At 44.4% G+C, this 24,961-nt stretch overlaps 1 protein-coding gene across 1 annotated transcript in view; it reads left to right on the top strand.

The window, feature by feature from the left end:
• Window positions 1-45: 45 nt before the first annotated feature.
• The window catches only part of rhbdf1a (rhomboid 5 homolog 1a), a 37,692-nt gene continuing 12,776 nt past the window's right edge, over window positions 46-24,961 (top strand). Inside the window, exons 1-3 of the mRNA XM_079746030.1 lie at window positions 46-348; window positions 22,894-23,038; window positions 23,681-23,820. Coding sequence (XP_079602156.1) covers window positions 22,922-23,038; window positions 23,681-23,820 — 257 coding nt within the window. The 5' untranslated portion in view covers window positions 46-348; window positions 22,894-22,921. The remainder of the gene's footprint in view (window positions 349-22,893; window positions 23,039-23,680; window positions 23,821-24,961) is intronic.

The raw sequence follows: 24,961 nt of genomic DNA, 5'->3' as shown, positions 1-24,961 counted from the left end.
CGGGGCTCGCGCTTTAGTGAAACTGAATTGGCTACAACCGGCAGGCAGAGGAAAACTTACCCGGTGGATCCATGGAGTGTGGGAATGTTTTGTCCATAGGTGGAGGAATGGAAACCGGACCGTAGCGTAATCAGGCACCGATCCTGGATTGTGTCGATTTTAAACCATTCAGTCCATCGACACCTAAACGGTCGGTGCTTGGTTCAACGTCAAAAAACTGTAGCACGTTATATTTTGGTTCCTTCAGAATGATGTGACAAATCAACATCTAACACGCCTGCCTCGGAAAAGCGTCGTAAAAGGATTTTTCATTGCGGGACTGACTTGCCTGAGCTGATTATTATAGAGGTAAGTTGGTTCGTTTTTTTCTTGACCATTTCTTGTCACGCCTTTCGTAATGTGGGACGCGGGAGGAGGCCGACACGAGACTCGCGTGCGCTCGGTTGCGGCTCGGCGAGCCAAACGCGATATTATGTGATTATTATACACTGTATCAGCTTTTATCACGATACAGTTGGAACATGGAGAGATACATGGGCAACGTGCATCGTTAATGCAGTGCAATGCTATGCGCTTTGCCTTGCAAGTGATGACTTAAACATAGTGAAACGTTGTCTGGTAGTGTTGACTTATCGTTTGTAGGGTAAAATTGTCTATACTGGTCCACATGCATCAGGGTTGTATTGCACTCTAAAGTGTATGTATGGAGTACGAGAATCAGGTTGTTATAGACTATGAGTTGAGCCCCAGGCTGTCGGTACCTGAAGCAGGTAAAATAACTTCCAATTAAAACTTTTGACATTTCACTTTCACAAGCATGCACAAGCAAGGGGGTTGACATTTTCCACCACGTTCTTTGTATTTTGTCAAAAGATTTTGATTGGTCAATTCTGAAAAGAAAAAAAAATTGGTCATCATCATGCAATCTATCCCATCTTCAAAAGAGGATTAGAATGTCTAAAATGTAATGTCCAACTCAGTATTTATTCATGCTTTCATGCTCATGATCGTGTCCTCCTCATCTTCTCACCCTCACCTTAACTCCTGCATATCACCATGTCGGTGGCATCAGCTGCGTCCTAATCAATAGGCTTACAATCTGGATAAGACCCATAATAAATAATCATCATCAAAATGATGTTCATCCAATTTCTAATAATGGAAACGTAATCTAGACTATATGACCATGTATGTTACAGTGCATATATATTTTCCGAACTTTGTAAATCCATGTCTTTCAGTGACACCAATAACGCAACATGGATGATTGTGTTATTAAGTTTTATTCTTCCGACGTATTTTGTGATCTGTATGTTCCCTATATATATACATTCCACAACTCACTATATATCGTTGATACCAAAAATCGGACTTGATTATTTACAGCGTCCAATAATACCCGATCAGTCTATAATGAAATTCTATACTTACTGTATTCGAATCTGCTGAGTTATTTTGGCAGACAGTGCTTGCGGCAGCAGGGGCCACATGGCCGGGCCCCCCCAGGTTCTGTGCCCAGTGTTCTTGAAACACAATCTGTTGGATGGGTGGAGTGTTCATGACTGTGGGTGATGTAATCCCACCGATAAAGCAAGCGGGCGCGATGCCTGATAGAGTCGGTCAGTCATGCTCATCTTGTGTGTGTGTGTGTGTGTGTGTGTGTGTGTGTGTGTGTGTGTGTGTGTGTGTGTGTGTGTGTGTGTGTGTGTGTGTGTGTGTGTGTGTGTGTGTGTGTGTGTGTGCGTGCGCGCGCGCGTGTGTGTGCATTTGGGTGTGTGGGTGTGTGTCTGTGCATGTGCTTGCCAACTGCCTCTGAGGGGGTATTTTTTATATTGTGTGAGTCATATATGTGGACACAATATTTGGCGGAGTGTGTGTGATTACAACACAAATTATACTAACCATCGTAAATAAATCGAAAGATTGTGCGACTGTGGACTGATGTCAGCAGCCTAGGCTGTTTTTTGTATAGCTGGTATGTGTGGATGTTTGAAGAGACTGGAGCCTAAGGAGGAGGTAGGGAGGGGTGGTGAGTAGATGTACTGTAGTCATGCATTCATGCATTCATGAGTCACTGAGTACTATCCGTCCATCTGTCGGTTATGGCCCCAGTGCCGTGCAATCGTGTTGTATTCAAAAGGAACACAGCGCAATAACTTCCCTTGGCCCGGTACTCTGTGATCACTGAAACATGTTGTCTTGTGTTACTTAAATAATCATTTCCCCATGACTTTTCTATTGCAAAAAAACCCCAATATATTTTGAAATGATTCAAACAACTGCGCTCTGCAGTGACATCATGGACAGTTCCGTTGGTAGGAGCCAGAGTTGAGCACGGTGTATGTGTATGTATGACCTGCCTGTTATATCAGTAGAAGTATAAAACAGATTCCACCATCTCTTTATTGAACCATATGCACCAGAAACTTTACATATGTGATGTGTCAAAGTACACTGGAGCACAAGAGCGAGTAGGTGATGGAATCTGGTTGAAGCCTTAATTACTTCAAGATGCAGTAAAACACTTCACTTCGTTTCCATTACCAAGATGGAGTCAGGTCTTTCTGTTCATGAGGAGGCAAAGCAGTATCTCTTTAAATTCAGAATAGTCTTGGCATTTCCGGAATAGTCTCTTCTCTTTTTTTGATTAAATATGGGAGTTGTCTTCGTGTTGTGCCGGTCATTTCCTTCACTCTCTGGACAAGGGGCTTTCTGAATCCACACTAAATGGGCGTCATTGTTCTGAATAGTTCCATGTGTGCAAAGAACGCTTGTCTAAACACAAGGCCGCATCAGCCGCAACACACATTCTGAAACTGTGTCTTATGAGTGTCTCCCATGTCGGGTCAACCTGTCCCCCCTTATAGTATTTTGACTATGGCTCAGGCCTATATCTGAATTTGTACCAACTCACTTATAGATAGATAGATCATTAAACGTCTCTGCTAAAGATATGTAACCATTTAAATATAAAAGCTGTCGTATCCCAACGAGCAAGTCAATGTTCATCTAAATCCGATGTTTATTTGGACTTCAGTATCCCAATTTAAATAGTACAGTGCTTGTAATGTCTTGCTGAAAGCTCCTAAACTGGTATGTGAGTCACTGCGGGCTTCGATTTAAAATCCACAATCGTATGTAAACGTTGTAAATGGAGGGGCTAGGCAACTGTATGCCGCGAGGTAGGACATGCCACCGGACTTGTTCTGCTACCTTTTGGAGACAATAAGCCTTCCATTTTCCTGCGTCGAAACAGATAGGTTACAACTGCCTCTACGCACACCTGATGAACCCAAACAAACACATGGAGCTGCAAAAGAATGCCAAGCATCTTTCCTTACAGTCGATAGGTGAGAAAACCTTCACGACGGTTGTGTTTTTCGTTCACCATGAAACAGGAGTGGAGTTTTTAACTTCTTAACTCATTAGCCCTTGAAATAACACGTTTGTGCAATTGTGTGTGTGTGAGTGTGTGTGTGTGTGTGTGTGTGTGTGTGTGTGTGTGTGTGTGTGTGTGTGAGAGTGGGCGGCGTGACATTCCAAGCGTGAATAGTATTGTTGACATTACTGGGGGTGTCCTTTTAAGAACTCCTGCTGAATAGCAAACAATTAATCCTTAAATACAAGAGCAGGAGAGCGTAGTACTTAGGTTAGGGCATTCGGCGGCCCATCTGAAGCGGACCCGGTTTGAACTTCAATGTCAGCGGGTCTATCTGTAAGGTCCATCCTTGAAAATCCTTGAAAGCATATGCAAATTCAATAAATTGTAATGCTAAAATATCCCACCCAGGTTAAGGCCATCATGAACTTATGTCTTGTTTTACTTGACAATGCAACCGTAGCACGGAAGCACAGTTGTCACTTCAAATACTGAGGGTCGGATTGTGTCCCCATGGAGGAATCCCAACTAAGGTGAAAACGCTGCGGACTAGGAGGGTGGACCTCGAAATCATCCGAGCGGTTGCATGCTTATAGCATAGTTATTCTGTTTTGATCCCATTTAAGTGGGCATCCCTTCCCTAGTGTTCTGCAACTGGCATACAGGTTAAATTCACAAATTCTTGTTTAATGCAGTAGCTGTAACCGTCCAAATTTCTCTTGTATCTATCTCGCATGTTGGCATCCTCTTGTCGTTAAAACTTGTGTTCTTGTGTAAACAGCATTGTTCATGTAGGATGTGTAAAACCCATTTGTTTGGGTTTTACACATCCTAAAAGTTACATCAAAGCGAGAACGGTTTCTCTGCTGTCATCGAACCTGGGCAAGGCTCCCGCATAGCCATGTCGGCTTCAAATTCACCGGCGTAGTCGGAGGGGTCCACACGCGCCAGTCTCACTCTGTAGTAGAGCGGGGATGAGGGAATTAGGTCTGGGTAAGGGGGGGTGGGGGGTGACTCGGTGGTGTCAGTGGTGGTAGTGATGTAATACCGTCCTACATTAGCACCAGCAGTAGTCACTGCTTCAGGTCTAGAATGGGACCGGCAGTGCTTGGTCTCTGATCAAAGCAGTTTGATCCACTATCAGTCGCCACCCCCATCCGCCATGTGCCGGACCTCCCCCATTTATCAAGTGCCGGCAGAAATCAGGGAGGGGAACAAACTCGGAGATTTCTTGCTGCGCTTTCGAACAGTTGCCGCTGCACAAGCAAACAAGATGAATGAGTGTAATGAGTGTTTTAATGGTCGATTATTTTGAAGGGATAATGTTTTATAGCAGGTTTAATTTTCCAGTTCTGGCGTGGTGTTTTCTTATCCGGGTTGTTTGACGTTAAAAAAACAATAAACAGTTCTTTATAGTTTGTCGGATTTCCTCAGGGAAAGGTGTGTTAAGAGTGCAAGCCAACAGCCGATGGTTGCTAATATTAGTGACGGTAATTAAAGAAGGAATCCAGGACTAATGAGCCTTGGAAAAATTGGACCATAATGTGTCTGTGTACCAACAAAACATGTGTAAACCATAATAACAAAGTGGATGAAACCTGGGTGAGCCCTCAATTTCAGCAGAGGTAGAGAACGACCTAGTTCAATATCAATCAGTTGCACTTTTGGTCTGAAAAAGCTCTCTGATCCGGTGTCTGGGCCGGGTAACCGCGGAATAACCTCGTAGTTCAAGGCTGTGGGAATGTTGTGTGTGCATTCCCAGAAGCCTCGGCAGTCACAGAAGTCGCAACACTTGTTGAACTTTGATCTTCCTCTTTTAAACGTTGTGAGCCCTGCAGGGGCGTATCTATGTTTCTAACCCAATAAACCCAAGCGGCGTGGGAGAATCCAATACCTGAGTCAAGTTTCTTTACAGGCTCCTTTTGTGACTCCAACCCCCCCAAAAAATGTTATGGCCAAGTCCAACCACACATCTCAAACTACGAACAATATAACCGAGTGTTATATAGGACATTATATTATTGTGGTTATTGTCATTATAACTACTGTTGCTAATTGGTATCAAAAATAAGCTACTTGGTTAATGAGCACACAGTGTAGAAGTTTATCCTCAGCGTCAAGTCAAAGCACCAATTCTAGTAACACCCGCCCCGTCATAGTAGCCTGGGGCTGTGGGAGTGTAGTTTTAAATAGAATAACCAACACACACGCGCGCGCACACACACACACACACACACACACACACACACACACACACACACACACACACACACACACACACACACACACACACACACACACACACACACACACACACACACACACACACACACACACACACACACACACTCTCTCTCTTACGCTTTCATACACACACTGCTATCTTGGGCAAAACAAAGTCGTCATGCCCGGGGCTGTTTTAACTCATTGTTCAAACCTAGCTTGCCGATCCTAGCAAGCGCCTAGAGTGGGCTGTCGCTCTAAATGGATGAAGCTGTAATAGGAAGTAGCTAGCCTGGACAGTTTCAGCCATCCTCCCTCGCCTGCTGCATACCACGAGCTAAACTCACTCTGACATCTTTTCCCAGAAACGTGGGTGGGTGTGCTCCAGACTCCTCCAGTGACCTGCCCCGTTTAGTGGCTTTTTATTTTGGAAGAGGTGAACTTAAGACGACACGACACTAGGCAGTGGGAGTTTAGGAGGAGAATATATTGTGAGTAATTATACTTGAACATGACACACTCGTCTGCAGCTTCGTTTCCAGGTATTGAAGAACGACCCCCAAAATATATTTTTTTAAAATAGATATCGCCTGCTATTGCATTATTTATACCGCGTATTTCACGGCCGATGTTGTACAGACTCGGGGAGAGAGGGGGTGGTCTTAGGGTTCTGCTGACTAAAGTGTATTACTTTTGGTGTTGAAATAGCTATGTCAGAAGGTCGCTCGTCTGGTAAACTTCCCTCGCTTCTCTGAAAATTGGTCACTTGATCAAAATAGTCACACTTATTTCAATAGAAATATACATTAATCTCTTCGACAGCTCTGCCACTGTTTGATTCTTTATTCGATGAAACGGGGCTTGGGGCGGCAAACATGTTGCAGCACCTGACCTGATCTTGTTTTGGTGCTTCGTGGCATGTCGGCCTCTCCTGTCTTACCAGCTGTAGTAATACAGGTCGTCGCTTCTCCTCGCACACTTTCTGCCGAGCTTTTCCCTTTCCACTTAGAAGCGGACCGTTCTTTGTGATGCCGGGTTCCAGGAAAAGGATGATGTAAACGAGGCCCAACACTGCCAACCCCATCGCTCACGCCCAGAAAACATTGAGCCCAAAAGACTGCTCTCCGGCAATGTTGAAGAGATAACGGTGAAGCAAGACTTGCCGCCGCTGACGGTTTGACCATTTCTTGTCACACCTTTCGTAATGTGGGACGCGGGAGGAGGCCGACACGAGACTCGCAGCTCACGCTGACAAATCGGTGACTCAGTAATTCAGTAGAAGTTTTATGTCTTAGTTTGAATTGTTTATGGAAAACATTATTAGATTTGGAGAGTCTCATATTGAGTTAAAAATAGCATAGAGTAGAGAAGAGTCCTTCTCCCATCCACCCCTCCCTCCCCACACTGGGCTTGCGGATGTCCCAAGGTTGCTGCCCCCCCCCCCCATCCCCATTTTCCCCCTAGCTTTCCTGTCTCTTTGATGGGAGCTTCATTCTCCCTTCTCCTTCCTCCTTCCTCGTCTCTCTCTCTCTCTCTCTCTCTCTCTCTCTCTCTCTCTCTCTCTCTCTCTCTCTCTCTCTCTCTCTCTCTCTCTTGTTTGCCTTGTTTCCTGACAGCCCAGCCCATGAGAAGCAGGCCTCAGTGCTCCCCAAGGTCTCCTGTCCCTCCCTATAACCTAGCCTGACCCAGTGTCAGAGATCGGTGTATGGATTATTGGACAATGGTTCCATGCATTCGATTGCATTAATAATCGTTGCATTTAAAGGCTGTGTAATGGAGCTAGAGACACTCGGCAGCTCAGAGAATCTGGGACTGTGATGTTGTGGAAGCTAGCGGTATCATCTTCATGCCTGTTGGCATAGAGCCGCAGGCGTACATCTGTGTGTGTTTGCGCAAGTGATGGGAATGCTTTGACAGATATTTTGGTAAAAGCACATCAAGTAGCACCATGTTTCTTTGTTTGTTTGCACAAGCGAAAGTATAGTACTAAAACTCTAATCACTTGGATTATAACACGCTGTTAACTGATCAACTTTTCACATTATCTTGTTCCACTTAAACAGTACTCTAGGAATGGTCATAAGGTCATAAAGTCGAGTTTATTGTTATTTTCTTGTTGATCAACCAGTTAGGAGAGAATGTGAGAATGCATGTGTAAAACTAGAGCGGTGAGAGCCACATCCCACACTCCAGGTTTGAGCAAGTGTGTCCGTCCACATACCGTCCGTCTGTTTGTCATTCAATACCGTAAACTCAGGCAGAATGCTCTCCAGCAAACAAACAGTGAGTGAATCCCTTTCTCTGGGTCTCCTTCATTGTTCTATCCGCTTCCTTCGTACATATTTGCAATGCCTAATGGACTAGAAAGAGATTCCAGCACAGGCTTGTGTGTAACGCTGAAATGGACTAGGATCTAAGCCATTTCAATGTACTTTTGTTCTGCAGATGCACCTCGAAAGTACGATTGAAAGTACATTCATGTCATAAATTTATAAGTTTATCTACTTTCTAGGTGGTGCTGCATCTGTAGAACGAAAACCAAGTCTTCTTACTTCCTGTAATTCTAAAGGGCATTGCACTGTGAATAGGAGTTTTCTGCTGTTTTCACTAAACAACACGCCACAAAGAGGTTTCTCCCTCCACCTGCACAACCTCAGTCATTAGCGCATCAATGACACTTTGGAGAATATACAGATGCCTATGTGGGGGCTGGCGGTGAATGGAGTCACATGTGGTTGTGAGCCGAGTCGATTTGCTGTCTTCCATTAGCCGAAGCAGCCATGACACTAGCTTCTCGTTATGCATGCAATATGTGCAGCGAAAAACACAGGGACTGCTTAATGTCGGCCACCCTGCAGTCGCAAACGGTTTTTCTCAGCGGTGCGGGAAGAAGTGTTTTAAAGGTCACGTCAAGCTCTTTGTTTTTTGTTGTTTTTAACAAAAAGATCACCTTGAATCATAGCAGAGTGGATGGATAATGGTAGAGTTGTTTTTATTGAAAGCGAACTGGAACAAAAGGGGACAAGGCTTTAAAACAAAGTGTAAACAGAAAGATATTTGGAAACACACTTAAACTTTATTTAATAAAATGCCTTATGATAGTTATTGATGGTGGTCGTGTATTGTGCAGACTCAACACCATTCTTCATTCGACTGTTGGTCAATGTTAGTGGTGACTTGTGTGTTTTATTTAAAAACATTTCAAAGGCTGGTTTGCCCAGATTAGATGACAGGTCGACCTCAAATTGAATACTGCAGGGATTAGCATTCAGCAAAGATATTGCCCAAGGCTATGGATTTCACAGACAATACGCAACAATCCAGTTAGTCTTTGCAAGGGAAACAAACAAATCATTATCTTCCACTTAAGTGTAATGCAACTATGTTGTTGGTGGCTTTGCCCTATAATCAACCATTATTGCAAAGTATCGACATAACAGTATTAGACATAATTCAAAGAATTTGATTCGTTAAACTCTGTCTAAACTACCTCACCAGGTTCTTGACATATCTCTCGCTAGAGACACTGAAGTTGCAAAGGGTTCTGCACAGCAACAAAACAGACAAGACAGAATTGGATCTGCATCTTCTCGAGGGATAAAATGCCAGTGATGACACTGCTTGCTGTGAGAGCCAGCTTTTCAGTTACGGGCAGACAAACTCGGACAGCTTCCAGTCTCTCTCTCTCTCTCTCTCTCTCTCTCTCTCTCTCTCTCTCTCTCTCTCTCTCTCTCTCTCTCTCTCTCTCTCTCTCTCTCTCTCTCTCTCTCTCTCTCTCTCTCTCTCTCTCTCTCTCTCTCTCTCTCTCTCTCTCTCTCCTCTCTTTCTCCCTCCCCCTGAATCCATGCTCATCAGGCTAATTCCCTTTGTCTGATGGAGGCACACCACGCTTCATCTGTCATCTGCCCTCCCCCCCCTCCCCCCTTTTCAATACAAATGTCAGCTTTGATGTCACACGGACTGTACTGCGATCACAGCCATCCTACTTTCTCTCACTGATGCTGCTTTTCGCCAGGCCACGAGTGGGTGGGCTAGCTGAGAGAGAGAGAGAGAGAGAGAGAGAGAGAGAGAGAGAAAGATCAAGCCTGTAGATTGTAGCATGGCCTCACGTGATCGAGGCACATCATGCGACATCACCGCACTCCCGAGCCGAGCCCTGAGCCCAGGGCCTAGCCATGCCGTGGGTCACGTACTAGCAGAGTGATCTCATCACGTCCGTGCATTTTGTGTGCGCTGCCGTGCTTGTTGTTTTGTGGCAAGTAGGAGGATGCAGGGACAGGACTCCCAGACGAAAGCCAAGGCGTTTCCTGCCATTCGTTTGTGAATCTCTCCAGATCCTCCCCTCTGCCGTTTCCTTCCTCCCCATCCATCCCTCATCCCCACTCCCTCAGCTCGTTATTTAAACAAGCAGTCACCTTACCTTCTCCTTCTCTGTGTGCTGGAGGCCCCCGACGAGCAGGAAGTTTAAATGACAGTGCTGATAGATACGGCTTTTGTGTGGGGGTATTTTTACTCCTCCTGTTTGATTTGGTCATAAGAGACAACCCTTTAAAGCTGAACACCGGACCGCTTTGGGTCTGATGGGTCATTCATAAGCCACTGCCCGTTTACAGTTTGTTTTGTTGCAGTTGTCCGTCATTTAAGTATTCGGCACCATTCATAGTCCTGTTGGTGTCAGCTTAATATGTCCTTTTTAAATCTTTCCAGTTTCCAAAAATCGATTTGATGTTTTTTAGTGTTTGGATTGTCAAGCCTGCAGTGTCCCCCCAGCCACGGTGGCAGTCCGTGGTAATTCAATTATATTGTTGATTGTCTTCTTGGAGAGCTACCCCATCTGCATGAAATTAGGATAATGACTTAGTGTGATACAGTTTCATAGTTTAATTCATTATGAAGAAGAAAAGACTGCATAATTGTTATTTTTATAAGCAGCTCCAAATATATTAAGTGGAACAGAAATGCAATTTCAGTCTAATATCAAACTTTAAATTACTCTGCACTTGAACATATTGGTTCTCATTTGGGATTATTTAAACCGGTAAGAAAGTTTTAATATATGGAAAAGTAAAGCACACCGTTTGTGTGCTTCATATCACTTGGTAAAGCACACCGTTTGTGTGCTTTACCAAGTGATATGATGCCAAGAAAATGTGATGTTTCAAGGGCTTTAGAGGAAAAGGATACATTGCACAAACAGACGGGTACAACAATCGGCTGCTGGCCCAGAGGGTTTTGCTGGTCTTGTGCTCATCCTTACTCCATTAGTGCAACAGAGAATCTGCTTAGGAGGACACTTTCCTCCATGAAGCACAGAATCCCTGAGACAGCTCGTGCACTGTTTTTTCCCCTTATTTTTGGTTGTTGTCGGTTGTGGCCATTATCGGTCACGACACAATCGACTTATTCAGCGGCATACGAATCAGCATCATCATCATCGTATGCCGGGGTATACAGTACAATGCAGCCTTTTGTGCACATGATTCAGTCTGATTTCATGCTGGAAACTATTCAGCCAGGGGATCACATGTTGTCAGGCCTGCGCCGCCGCTCAGAGTCTGCACTTACTCACTCACCCGGAGTGAGAGAACCGTCCGACTTCCTTGAAAAACAATGCGCTCCTTGTTTGTTTAGGGATGCATCTGGAATTATCGAGAGTGTGGGATAAGAGGCTGGCTGCTTTGCTCTTTTTTTTGGTTTGTTGCTAAAGTGCGTTTCTTCTCAGAATCAGTTATATTTCATGAATGACTTCCCCCTGAAGGGCAACAGGACGGGCGAAATCACCACAACATCTCGTCCCAAAGTCAAAGCGCCAACGTCATTGATTCGAGGAATAATGACGGAAGCGATTGTCAGCGTTTTACAGCGGTTGGGTGTTTGACGAACTACGGCGTGAATTGGTCATTTGTCATTGAAAGATAATTCCACACTTCGTTTGGTAAGGCTTTTAGCCTTCTCGAGCATGTGTTCTTTGACGTTGTAATCAGATGGTATCAATTGAACATGACATTGGTATTCATTAAGAAAAAATGCTTTCATCCTAACCTGTTGTCGAAGTAAACTAAACAATGAACTCTCATTTGGCAAGAAGGCAGCTGATGAAATAAAGGTACTGTTATGTATATGTTATATAAGTCTCAAACTCGGGTCAGTAATCTCTCTTCAGTACTGGTGTAGCATGTATTTCATGATGAATGTGGTCCCCAGTTTTAGTCAATGTGTGTAAGTTGGTTAGCGAAGTGGTTTTGCAACCACTGAGATCACTGGATTCTTTCTGTGTTTTAAGTGTCTTTGCTGGGGCAGATTCTCTCTTCGACTACACAGTATAGTTCATGGTCTGAGAGCTGGCATCCATAGCCCAAATGGATCCACATATCAGCTGGTATGATCTGGGGATGAAAGATACCTCAGAGTGTGCGTTGCTAACGTTTATCAGTCAGTCAGTGGAACTTTTCAAAGTGCCCACACACTGCATGCACACAGACGATTCACGGGGGGGGAGGTGGCTATTGTTTTAACTCATATCTCCTTTTCCTTTTGTGAGTTAAATATAGCCACTCGCTGAGTGGGGTTTCACAGCTGGCTGTTTCCTTGAGATTAGAGATACAAAAAAACCTACAATCAGACAAGATACAGATTGAATGTTTATTTTTCAAGTTAAGTGAAGTTCTTTCCATTCTCCAGTGTCTGAAGAAGACGTTAAATGTATTAATATTTTCATTATGTGACTATTAATTACAAATGAAATTGTTAACCAATATCATAAACTATTATTATAGCAGCGGTTAGAGCATTTGGTTTAAAAATTTGGAATATTCTTGTTGTTCTGGCAGATTTGCAAGTGAATCATGTAGAAACTCCGGTGGACTTTGGTTTATTTACAGGGGGAAAGAAGAGGGACAGAGAAAGAGGAAGTGTGAGAATAATCAATACGCTTATTCAATACCCTGTATTGAACATTAACTTTGTTGGTTTTCTTTGGAGGGGATTTTGAATTGGAAAACATTGCCAACCCTTGAAGTCAGACGTCAACCATCTAAAAAAATAAAAGCACCAGGGGCCAGACAGGGCCTTCCTGTGTATGCTGTCTGCTCTAGTGGGGGGGCAACCTACAAAGTTAATAATTAACACATGCACTTTGACTAAATTATTCAATGTGAATTAGTCACCGGTGAAAACGTTCACCAAATAGCAGTAGGCAAATAAAGTTGAATAAAAAACTCTTTGCTAAAGTAAAGTCAAAGCGGTCGAAACAGTACAGGTTCGACACTTTTGGTCATAATAATTGAGTGCGGATGCATGTGTAACGATATAAGTCGTAATCTTTGTAAGAGACACAATGGTCTTTGTCCATGATTCAGTGTACGAAAGCTGCAGGCGGACTGTTTAAACAAGGCTCCTTGGACGCTTTTCCAGAGGAAGCTCAGAAGCAAAGATGGATGGTTAATATTTAATCTGCATTTCTTTTCCTATTTCTTGTCAACACAGGAATGAGGGAATAAATCCCCCTGTTTAGTGACAACAACTAGCTTGATCTGGTCCGCCTTTGAATTCCTACTACCAAAAAACGTTCTAAGGCCTTAAGAGAGATCTACACCGCGGAAATGTTATTCTTTATTAGTTTCCGCCTTGCTCACACCAAAGTACATTTTGATTTCAGCTCTATAAATACACGGCGTGGCACATTGCACACTGTTAGAACAGACGTGTTTACGCCCATGCACTATGGATATCATGTGGCACGCGCTCCTATCGTTTCGTAAACATTGCACTCGCTGACAGAGAGACAGCGAGATTCACAACCAAAATCCACCCTGTAAGAAATGTCCTCTTTGCACTGTTAAACAAATGAATAAAAAAGAAAACACGGACAGTTGAGGCTGACAGGGTTAAGTGTCAACACAAGAAAAGATCCAGGGGGAATAGAATTAGTTTTCACCAGCTCCGGGTGCTGTGGGTCTGTCAGCCAAGCCCCCCATCCTAATCCATCCACCCAGCCTGCAGCCTGCAGCCTGCAGCCCACCCCACTCCTCCTGCCCGCCTGCCCGCCTCTGGTGCCCCCGTGCCAGGCAGACGTGACACCTGATCCCTGGGTCAGCTGTGGAGGATATTTCGGTCGTCTCTCTTGCCGTGTGTGTGTGGGTGTGTGTGTGTATGTGTGTGTATTTTCTTAATGTCATAAGGGCTGCTTTCGCTCGTACAGCCCGTCACATGTCACCGGGTTAGTTTAGACTCGGTGAGTGTGTGTGTGTGTGTGTGTGTGTGTGTGTGTGTGTGTGTGTGTGTGTGAGTCCGTGTCCATTCCTGTGTGTGTGGCTTTTAGAGGTGCTGAGCTGAGTTGATTTCTAGCCCTAAAGCTTGCAGTGGGCTGGGATCATAGACAGCATAAAATAAATACGGGATGTGTGTGCGTGCATGTGTGTGTGTGTGTGTGTGCGTGCGTGCATGTGTGTGTGCGTGCGTGCGGACACTTATTGTCTTTACCCTTTGGTTGAATTCCCACCCTTGTCACGCTGCAATTCAAGTGAAAGCCTCATGCTCTCTTAGTCCCGTGAGAGTTAGCAAAAGCATAATTCCAGGTATGACATAAAACCAAGAGGAACCACGACTAGTACAGTGTCGGTTCCTGTTTCAGTTTCAACGATACTCAAGTGTACCCCCTGGTTGAGAATCAGCAACCGGTTGTGCTATATAGAGATCATAGGAAACATTTTTTTCAATCGATACACAGATGGCCATCAGATACTTTTATGGGCGTCAGATGGCGTTACACTGGTCACACAGCTACTGTGTGCTGGAGAGGGCCATGGATTTATGCCCGCTTCTTCTATTTGAGTCAATTGCCAGATCTGTTACTTATTAAATACAGATTTGCACATTCCTGGAGCCATTGGCGTGACGGAGGACGTGGTCTTCTCTCTGGAATGTGATCATTAAAAGCCATATTTAGCCGTCCTTGCCCTAGCTTTTTTAATTGTGAGATTGAGCATGTGGTGATTTATGACTATGTATGACGCTCTTTTTTGTGAGCGAGAAAAAGAGAGAGAGAGACTTTGAAAGCAAAACTCTTAGAGACTCCCTTGAATACTTCCTTAATGGTGTGAATAAATTCAGGAGTGTGAAATAGAGCGAAACTCAACTTGGTATAATTGGAGCGATTAATGCTGAAAGTCATATATTTTTAGATGGTTTATGCTAGCGGTTCATGCTTATTACCAGAAAGCCCAAGAAAAATGTAGATATTTCCGAAAAAAACTAAAAGAGTCAATTCTAGGATTCCATTAAAATGCCTGCATCGTAAACAGGAAGCTGAGCTGGAGTCATAAAAGAAAGACAGATATTTTAAAACATGCACAGGAAAGAGAGGAGGGCCGAGGAAAAGGAGGAACAAGGGCCGGGGGGGGGGGGGGGCAGGAAGAGCTGTGCTTGAGTATGCACGCCACCATCCGTTCCACGGTGGTGGCGTGGTTCCTCCTCCACCTTCTCCTTCTCCACCTGACTGTCCAGTGTCTCTCGCCATGATGTCCGGCCCTGCCTGGAGCGATGGTTCCGGCCCCCCTGGTAGTCCACTCGCTAGCCGCCAAAGTGAGAGGGCTACTACTACTACAAGGACGGCTGAAGGATAAATCAAATTCAAACCGCAATGTAACAGGAAGTGATTTGCAAATCGCAAAGGCTGCGATAAAAATAAATTATATATATATATATTTTATTATTAGTATTATTCTTTTTTATGATTTTACTGTAATGGACTGGAGATCAGTAAGATTCATATTTATTTTTCTTTTACAATGAATGGTTAGATAAAGATGTTATAATATCAATTCATGCATCCATTAATCTCAACAGATAGGCCTGGCCTAAAGGAAAGGGCAGTTTATATGTTGACTGCTTCCAATGTTGTGTTGTATGGGGTCAGAACAGTCTCATTAATAATGAATGCACAGAGAAGGATTTACAAATGTATTTTGTGATTTATATATAAATGACTCTCTTCTCACAAATACATTTCAATGCACACACAAATGGATATCGGTATGTATAAATGTAAAATAAATCCATAAACAAAAATAAGTTTCACAAACACATTTCTGATCCACACACAAATGTGTCTTGTTTTAAATAAATGTAATATAAATCCATAAATATATTAATAAAAAAAAAATTGTAATTTTCATAAAAAATGTATTTCGATGTTGTTACATTTATATACAAACTGTTAAACTTGAATTAACAAGACGCTTTTCATTTGTGAACTTGTTTGCATTTGTGTGTAAACTGGTCTGTATTTATTTGTGGATTTTTGAAGCTCCTAACGTGGCTGGATTCACAAATGCATTTTTTTCAACAAGGAACTCTCTGTAGCCAATCAGATGCCTCCCTCGTTTTCAGCCAATCACATGACTGCAGTCCCGACCTCTGACCAATAAGTCCAACCTCCGAGCCTCCCGGTTCCCTTGGTCAAATGTCTATGGGAAATAACGGGGCTTTTGAATGATCGTACATAACAATCTCTAGGTGGCGAAGAAGTCAAAGCTGCGTCACGTTTTGAACGACACACTTTTTCCATCTAGCTTCGACTGGGTTTGGGATTGTCGGTGCCGTTAAAGTAGTAAACGGCACCGACAATCTAAAAACCCAGTCGCTGCAGTCATGTGATTGGCTGAAAACGAGGGAGGCATCTGATTGGCTACAGATAGTTCCTTGTTGAAAAAAATGCATTTGTGAATCCAGCCACGTCAGGAGAGTCTCAAAAATCCAGACCAGTTCACACACAAATGACAGCAAGTTCACAAATGAAAAGCGGCTTGTAAATTAAAGTTTAAAAGTTTGTATATAAATGTCCAAATACATTCAAACATTCAAAAAAACAACATCCAAATACATTTTGATGAAAATTGCAAATATTTTTTAATTCATATATTTATGGATTTATATTACATTTATTTAAAACAAGACACATTTGTGTGGATCAGAAATGTGTTTGTGAAACTTGTTTTTGTTTATGGATTTATTTTACATTTATACATACCGATATCCATGTGTGTGTGCATTGAAATGTATTTGTGAGAAGAGAGTAATTTATATATAAATCACAAAATACATTTGTGAATCCTTCTCTGTGCATACATTATTAATGAGACTGTTCTGACCCCATAGTGTTGCCAGATGAATGAATTATGAATGAATAATACAGAACATAAGGAACTTTAAAAAGAAAAATCGCATACTAAATCGCAATTCGATTATTTCCCCAAATCGTTCAATCCTACTACCCAGGCCTCGGGGCCCCGCCTCGTTCCTCCCTCCCTCCCTTCTGAGAAGAGCAGCAGGGCCAGTAGTAGGACAGGCTGTACCCTGAAGCCGGCCAGATGCCGTGCTTATTGGCTAGCTAGACCACCTTGGTGGTGATGTGGTTTCATCCCGGTTGCGCTGGTGGAATGCGGGAATGGTCCACCGCTGTTTCCCTGAAATGTGCTTGAAGAATGTGGCAACCATCCTTTTTTTTCTTCTCTTTTTTTTTTAACGTTGCCAACATTCACCATCATGCAAAAATATGCTATGAATGTTTTTCATAGTAGTTGTCAACGTTGGGCTCCACTGGTCATTTCATTGCATAACCTTGCAGCCATTAAATCATACACAATAATTGCATCTGGAGAGGATTTTTCCATACATCTGCGCAGTGATCGGTATTCAGTTTACTTATGCAGGTATGCCTGGACATTGTGAAGCATCAGCAGCAACACATAAGAACCTCAACTCTAAACAGAACACCTGGAGACACGAAGGGCTTCATCACTTATTCATGATGACTGTGAACTTCAAGGCCGAAGCTCCCGTCTGCTGCAGATGTAGAATACCACGATAGGGAAAATCAGCTGGAATCATTCGCTACTGCTTGTTGTCAACATGGAGACCCAGTGCAGCCGTTATGCTTGCTAGCTACTCCCTGGTCCAGCCCATGTCCACTAGCCGCCGTGACCTAGCCTAGCTTCTCTCTACAATGTTGGCTGTCAAGCCTCACCTGTGGCAGCGGCAGGCAGCTTTGTGTTGTCATAAGCCTTCACGAGTCTGTCATGCGTCCTCTCTCTCTCTCTCTCTCTCTCGCTCTCTCTCTCTCTCTCTCTCTCTCTCTCTCTCTCTCTCTCTCTCTCTCTCTCTCTCTCTGCATGACTGCAAGCCATTTACAAAGCCATTCTATTAAAACCGTGTCTGGAAAATTCATTTGAGAGTGTGCCTCGTCTGCCGTTTGAAATTCAATAGTATACAGCTGCAGAGGAAGCCAGAGAGAGAGGAAAGAGAGAGAGTCCAACCGATAGTCTGTTTAACCTCAAAGTTAAAACATGGAGGACCTCTGGGCATCTCTACACCTAGGGAAATCGTGCATGCAACCGAATAAGAAATCAACAAACTAGATGTCATAACAACTCTGACAAAAAATAGAGTCAACGAGAATGTGGGTCTTAAATCAAGTATAGAGTATAGCCGTGAGAAAATAGTCCTAATACTTGAAATAATTACCCAGCCAACCCAGCTGATAACACAGTAGTCAAGCAAGGAAATATTATCTGTCTGACCTTACGATGGCAGGATTGGATTGAATCGTTTAAATCGCTCGACCGGATTTCTGGGCTAAGCCAGTGATGGTCAAATAATTCATCTTGGGACGGAGGACTTGGGCACGTATGAAGAGATAAGATAACATGCTCCGGCAATTGGAGCACTAATCCTCTGGCTTGGTTAATAGCCAATGCAGAATTTAATCAGCTCCCCCCCCGCCCCTGAGGATTTCTTCTCTGCTGCCGAAGGACTTATTTAGCCTGTGAAGGCAGCGGTACCTTACAGCAACCAGGAACAGAGCTTCAGCCCTGTCTCCGCTCCCTGCTCTTACATAGGTCAAACCACCAATGTGAGGGAGAGATGTGCCTTTAAAAGGTCCCCTCCTTTCAACAGCAAAACCTCAACTGACATACCATTGCTGCTCGTGCCTCAGTATTGTCCACTATTAAGCCTGCATGACCTGATTTGATCGTATTTAGGAGTCATCAAAGCAAATTATTTTGTCCTATTCTGAATACATTCTTAGATTTGTGGCTAATTCTTACAAGCGTAGCGTTGGATTATATAACATGGCGTAGCTGTGGATTATTTTTACGTTGTCGTCATTGAGCAGAGGCTTTGATCCAGACAACTGGGAACAGTCAAGCGTATTTAATTGGATTTGTGGATTCATTCAGGTTTTATCGGAATTCCATTGTGTGTAGTCCAGTCAAAGGCAGTTACACTGACGTTCCCTCTATTCTATCTCTCCTGGATAGTTCAGTAATCAGTGCTAAGTATAGGCCACAACAGAGCTCTTATCATCTTCATTAATGCAGCCTTTTCTAAACTCCAGAGTTGCAACATGTCACAGAAGAGGCCAAAATCTGAAAAAAATGTGTTTAGTGTGAAGAAGTATCGGATTCTTGGCGGGGGAGGGAACCTGGTGTGCTCTATCGTCCCTCTCCATCGTGAATGCCCCGTCTCCGGGCCGGTTCTCCATCCCATCAGCCTCCCTGCTGATTGGCCTAATTGGAGAGCTGATTTAATGACTAGTGCAGTAGCCCGCAGCAAACCACTACAATTGTTGCAGCATAGCTGGTGTGTGTGTGCGTGCGTTCACATGTGTGTCTTTGTGTGTGTGTGTGTGTATCTGTGCGTGTATGTCTGTCTGTGTGTGCGTGTCTGCGTGTGTGTCTGTGTGACTCTTTCCATTTGTGTGGGTTTGCCATTTGAAAAGGGTGTGAGGTGTAAAAGCTATGCATTCTGCCTGTTGATTTGTGTAGGTTATTTTTGCGAAGCTTATATTGGCTTAAAATACATGTATTGCTGTGCCTCCATCTGTACCTGCACAGTAGTGCACCGTAGTGCACAGTTCAGTGAACATTTCTGTGAGCATTTATGGGCTCCACAAAAACTAGGTTAAACTGGAGCTGTGGGATTGTGCTGTAACATGTGTGTGACTTTGCATCACAGTCTGTCTCTCTCTCTCGGTCTCTCTCGGTCTCCCCTCTCTCTCTCTGTAACATGTGTTTGACTTCACACCTCTGTATCACTCTCTGTCTCTCTCCCTGCCCTTTTCTCTGTTACTCTGTTTCTCTCTCTCTCTCTCTCTCTGTTACTCTGTTTCTCTCTCTCTCTCTCTCTCTGTTACTCTGTTTCTCTCTCTCTCTCTCTCTCTCTGTTACTCTGTTTCTCTCTCTCTCTCTCTCTCTGTTACTCTGTTTCTCTCTCTCTCTCTCTCTCTGTTACTCTGTTTCTCTCTCTCTCTCTCTCTCTGTTACTCTGTTTCTCTCTCTCTCTCTCTCTCTGTTACTCTGTTTCTCTCTCTCTCTCTCTCTCTCTGTTACTCTGTTTCTCGCTCGCCTTTTCTGTGTCTGTGTCTGTGTTTACCCATCCAGCCCATTCAACTGACTGAGCTCTCCTCTCCCCCACCAGACACACACACACACACACACACACACACACACACACACACACACACACACACACACACACACCACTCACACACCCCAGTCTTTCCAATATGCCCAGTAGCAGCAGCAGCAGCGGCACCACCACCGTCGTCTTACTGGGTCCATCATCCCTCTGTTGTTAATGCTCTGCATGGCTAATCTGGCCCAGACATCACTGAACAGACAAAAAAAGCTGTGTCGGTCAAATACATTCCATAGCCTAACCCCCCTTCCTGCCCCTGCCCCTCTTTTACAAACGCTTAAGCGGGCCATCGGGTGGGCGGGAGGTAAACTGATGTGTTGTGAGCCTTCTTGTTTTATAACACCTCTGTGTTTTTTAAACACTCAGATGCGACTTCATTCGTCCTAGCGTGGGGCCGTTTCCAAACACCCTCCCACACGACGTGTGTGTGCGCACAGCTTCCTTCAACGGCGGTGTCAGGGGCAGCAGTCAGTACATTGTACAGTAGCGAGCTGTATAATATCTGCGTCGTGCCTTTGAACCCATTGTGGATTGTGTGAAATGTCCCTCCCGGCCACACACACACACACACACACACACACACACACACACACACACACACACACACACACACACACACGCACACACACACACACACACACACACACACACGCACACACACACACACACAGAGTCCTTGGGCGCGGTGATTCAATGCAGAGCGGCAGTGCGGTCGTCCACTACCGTCGCCACCCTTTTCAGGGGCCAAGACTGTATATCCGCCTCCGCTAAGACACACTGACAGCAATGACTCTTTGCCTTTTCGTACAGAAAAGGATTTATGCCCCCCCCCCCCCCCGTGTGTGCATGTGTGAGGGGGGGGGGGTGTGCGTGTGTGACCGTCGCTGCATCCTGGGGTGCGTGCAAAATGTCAATGTGTAACATGTGATCGCTACTAGGGTCCCTGGAAGTTCAAAACGCACCGGAAAGGGGTCCAAATCAAGATCACTATTGCCAGGCAGTATATATATATATATATAATCAGGGTGCGATTTGTGAAAAAACCAGAGGGGGGGATAATTTTGAGAAACATTTTAAAGTGTTTCAAAATGAAGACGGACCCTGTGTATTTTGGTTGTTCATTATTGCGATGTAATGGTGAAAATACTTTGGGTGGGGGGGATAATTTTTATCCCCACCGAGGATAAAAATAATTCAGCAGAGGGTAGGACGTGTAAACCAGAGGGGGGGATAATCCCCACCATCCCCACCGGCAAATCGCACCCTGTATATAATGTACATAATATAATGTATATATATCTATATATAATACTATACAATACATATATGATGATACTATACTGTGTATACATATTACCGTGAATAAAAGACAGTAGCTTTTCTGCATTTAACCCTGTAGCTCTTCACAGCACAAGGACACTCCCTCGCAATATTACACTTTTTATTACAGTGAGAAAAGTGATGCCAAGATACGCAGCGATGGCAGATTTGCCTATTCTAAGGGAACATAATACCTTGTTTGTGTGTGTGTGTCTGTTCATGTGTGTGTGCTCTTTAATGAGTACGTATGAACTGCAGTTAAGAAAATGACAGGAAGCGAGCTCTCTCCACCCAGTGTGGTTGGATGGCTGCAGGCGGTGGAATGAGGGGATGATGTTTTTTGAAGGTTTTGCTCGTTGGTGCCAGCAGTCCTTATCCGCTAATTATTCTGGTAATAATTTGGCTTGTTGATAGATTTCTGACCTTGTCCATGGAGTCAAAGGGTTATTTAACAGTAAGAAGACATCGATTGTTGTGTTTTTTACGGAAAATGAAATAACTCAATGCTAATTTAATAGATTTGTTTAATGCCGGAAAACTGGCTTTTTATCTGCGTGCCTGTTTATGTAAATATATAGTTAATAGTAGACTGAATTAATTGATTAAAAGATACTGATGCTGTACATTACAGCATAAAGGTGCTCCCCAGTGTCCTCTTGTGGCGAATGCCTGAAGCTTTTCAGAAGTTGTTTAGTATCGCTTCACTCTATATCATCTTATGCATGAGTACAATTTGGTTCACTTAATACACACTATCCACAGAAGATATGCAACGAGTTTTAAGCGTGCAAAAAAAAGTAAATATTACCACAGAAAATTAGAATAAAAGTCTCATACCCATGCGCATGCATGGGTATGAGAATACTGTTGCCGTTTTTGTGTACGTACATGTAGTTGTGTGCGAATGTATGCTTGATGTAAATCTGGCTGGACTTGGGCTTCGGGTGTGATGTGTGTTGACCCTGTTGACGTCATTTCTTTATAGCGTCAAGGACAGATGAGACTTCTAAATGCAAATCATTTCACAATAGTTGCGGAAAATGTACCTTATTTAATGTATTCATACACTAGTCTCTCTAGCAGAGTGAGGCGAAAATACAGTTTTAAAGAGCTATATCAACAGTTCACCCTCCACACAAAAACTCCTCCTGTCATTAAGAAAATACGCTTTGGTCTAGTCTAGTCTTCAACAGAAAATGGACGGATTGAGAGGGGAGAAAAATTAATTATGCCGTGACATTTCTTGCGTGTGCGTGAGAGTGTGAGGTTGATAGGTAAAGCGCCAGATGCGTGAGAGTTAGCAACCCCTGCCCTAAAGGACAGAGTTGCCTGTGTTGTCATCAAGCAGAGAACACATAAGGAGGATCCCTGCTCCCTTGTGACCAGGTTTATCCCCCGACACAAAAGTTAACGCTAGATAACCCTAGGTAACAGGTAGGATGTAAACGAGCAATTGTATCTCAACCTCTTTCTGCACTCTTTGTTCTGCTCAGCTGGCAGGCGGGGCGTGGGGGGGACAGCATGGCTGAACCGAGGCGCGAGAGCACCAGCAGCCTGCAGAGGAAGAAGCCTCCATGGCTGAAGCTGGACATCCCCATGGCCCAGGTCTCCTTGGATGAGCCCCACCCCCTCGTTCAGGTAGGCCCAATGCCGCCCCTTTTCCTGTCTGGTGGCAGCTGCTATGACGGGCTCCCACACGTCACAGGCTTTTTCCTGGTCTGTTTGAGTAGTGTGCTGAGTACACCTGTGTGTCTGTGTGTGTGCGTGTGTGTGTGTGTGTGTGTGTGTGTACGTGTGTGCGTGTGTGTGTGTGTTTTAGTACTTGTCTGTGTGTGAATGTTTATTGGTTTATCATCTTTTGACACTTCCTATCTGTGTGTGTGTGTTTGTTCTTTGAGTGTGTGTGTGTGCATGTGTGTGTGCGTGTGCGTGTGTGTGTGCGTGTATGTGTTTTCTGCGTGTGTTTGTGTGTGTATGTGTATGAATGTGTGTGCGTGTTTTTGAATGTGTGTGTGTGTGTGTGTGTGTTTGGGGGGTGTATGCATGTGTGTGCATTTGTGTGTTTGCGTGTACGTGTATATGTGTGTGTGTGTATATGTATATGAATGTGTGTGTGTGTATATGTGTGAATTTGTGTGTGTGTGTGTGTGTGTGTTTGTTTTTACCTGTGCATAAATGAGCGTATGCATTAGTGTGCGTGTCTGTGGATGTGCTTGAGTGTTTACATGTGTTTTTGCCTGTGCGTGTGCCTTTGTTTGATTTGTGCGGGTTGTTTTCTAGCCGGCGAAGCGTCAGGGCTTCCTGCGCAGCATCAGCATGCCAGTGGAGACCACCCACCTGCAGTCCCCGCCCCGGGACTTCTTCGATGCCCGGAGGCCCGCCTTCCAGCGCCAGTCCTCCATCACGCAGACCATCAAGAGGTAGGGACACGGCTGACGCAAACAGTCATCCCTTTCTATGAACCGCGACATTTCAGGCGTGTGGCATGGAAGTCCTCGTCATTGACGGTCCCGCTCCCAATATTTGTGTTCTTCTGAATAATTATGATGAATAATAATAATAATCATAATTGTATGTGTTGGACCGCGTGCAGCTGCCAGCAATGTTTCATCTGTCCTTCCATTGTGAGATAGTTATCATATTATTATAATAATATTGCGTATCAGCATTGTGGATGTGGGTGTTAATCAGAGGCCGTATCAAATAAACAGAGGCTTTTTTTTAATCATTCCCCGATTATCACGGCTCATCGTTCATCAACGTAACACAACGCCCAGAGCTCCATACGAACCCGGTTCTCCCCACCCGCCACGTGCCACTGTGGTTTTATCTAACAGCATCTTCCAAAATGTCGTTGTTTTCCTCTAACCTAGGCTTTCCTGCCATCCCGATTCCCCTCACAAAACTCCTTCTCCTCCGGTGGCCTGATTAACACAATCGTTTGTCGTCCTCTGCTTGCCGACGAGTCTGTTTCTAAACCTCGTTGCTAACGCTTCTGAACACCACGTTTCCCCACCAGACCTCTGTTCTCTGCGTGCCGAGTGCGGCAGCACCGCCACTCTCCTCTCTTACTGTCTTCCCCCCTTTGTCTCTTGTCCCTCCTCTCTTGTCTCCTCCTTTTTCCTCTTTCACTTTCTCTTTCCTCCCTTTTTGCCCTCTCTCCGTGCTCCGCTCCCCCTTTTGCCTCTTTCCCCCCCCCCCTCCCCCCACCTCTTCACAGCAGCAGGCGGGTGCACTTTGAGCGGATTAACACGGTGCCCATTAAAGGCCAGAGGGCCGCCCGCCACGCCTCCAGAAAGTACCACTCTCTCTCCAGAACCCTGCTCAGGTACTGCAGGAAGCGTCCCGGACCCTCAGGTCTGGCGATAGGGTCCCTTAGTGTGTCGGTGAGGACAGTACACTGGCCGACACTGGCTGTGCTTTGCTGATGATGATGATGATGATGATGATGATGATGATGATGATGATGATGATGATGATGCTGTGTTTTCATATGTATGGGAGACTTTTCCTTTTTATTTTCTATGGGTCACTTTGATAGCACCAGGGGGTCACTGTCAC

Source organism: Pollachius pollachius (genome assembly GCF_949987615.1).
Source record: "Pollachius pollachius genome assembly, chromosome: 11".
Taxonomy (NCBI): Eukaryota; Metazoa; Chordata; class Actinopteri; order Gadiformes; family Gadidae; genus Pollachius; species Pollachius pollachius.
This window is presented reverse-complemented; position numbering and strand designations above follow the sequence as displayed.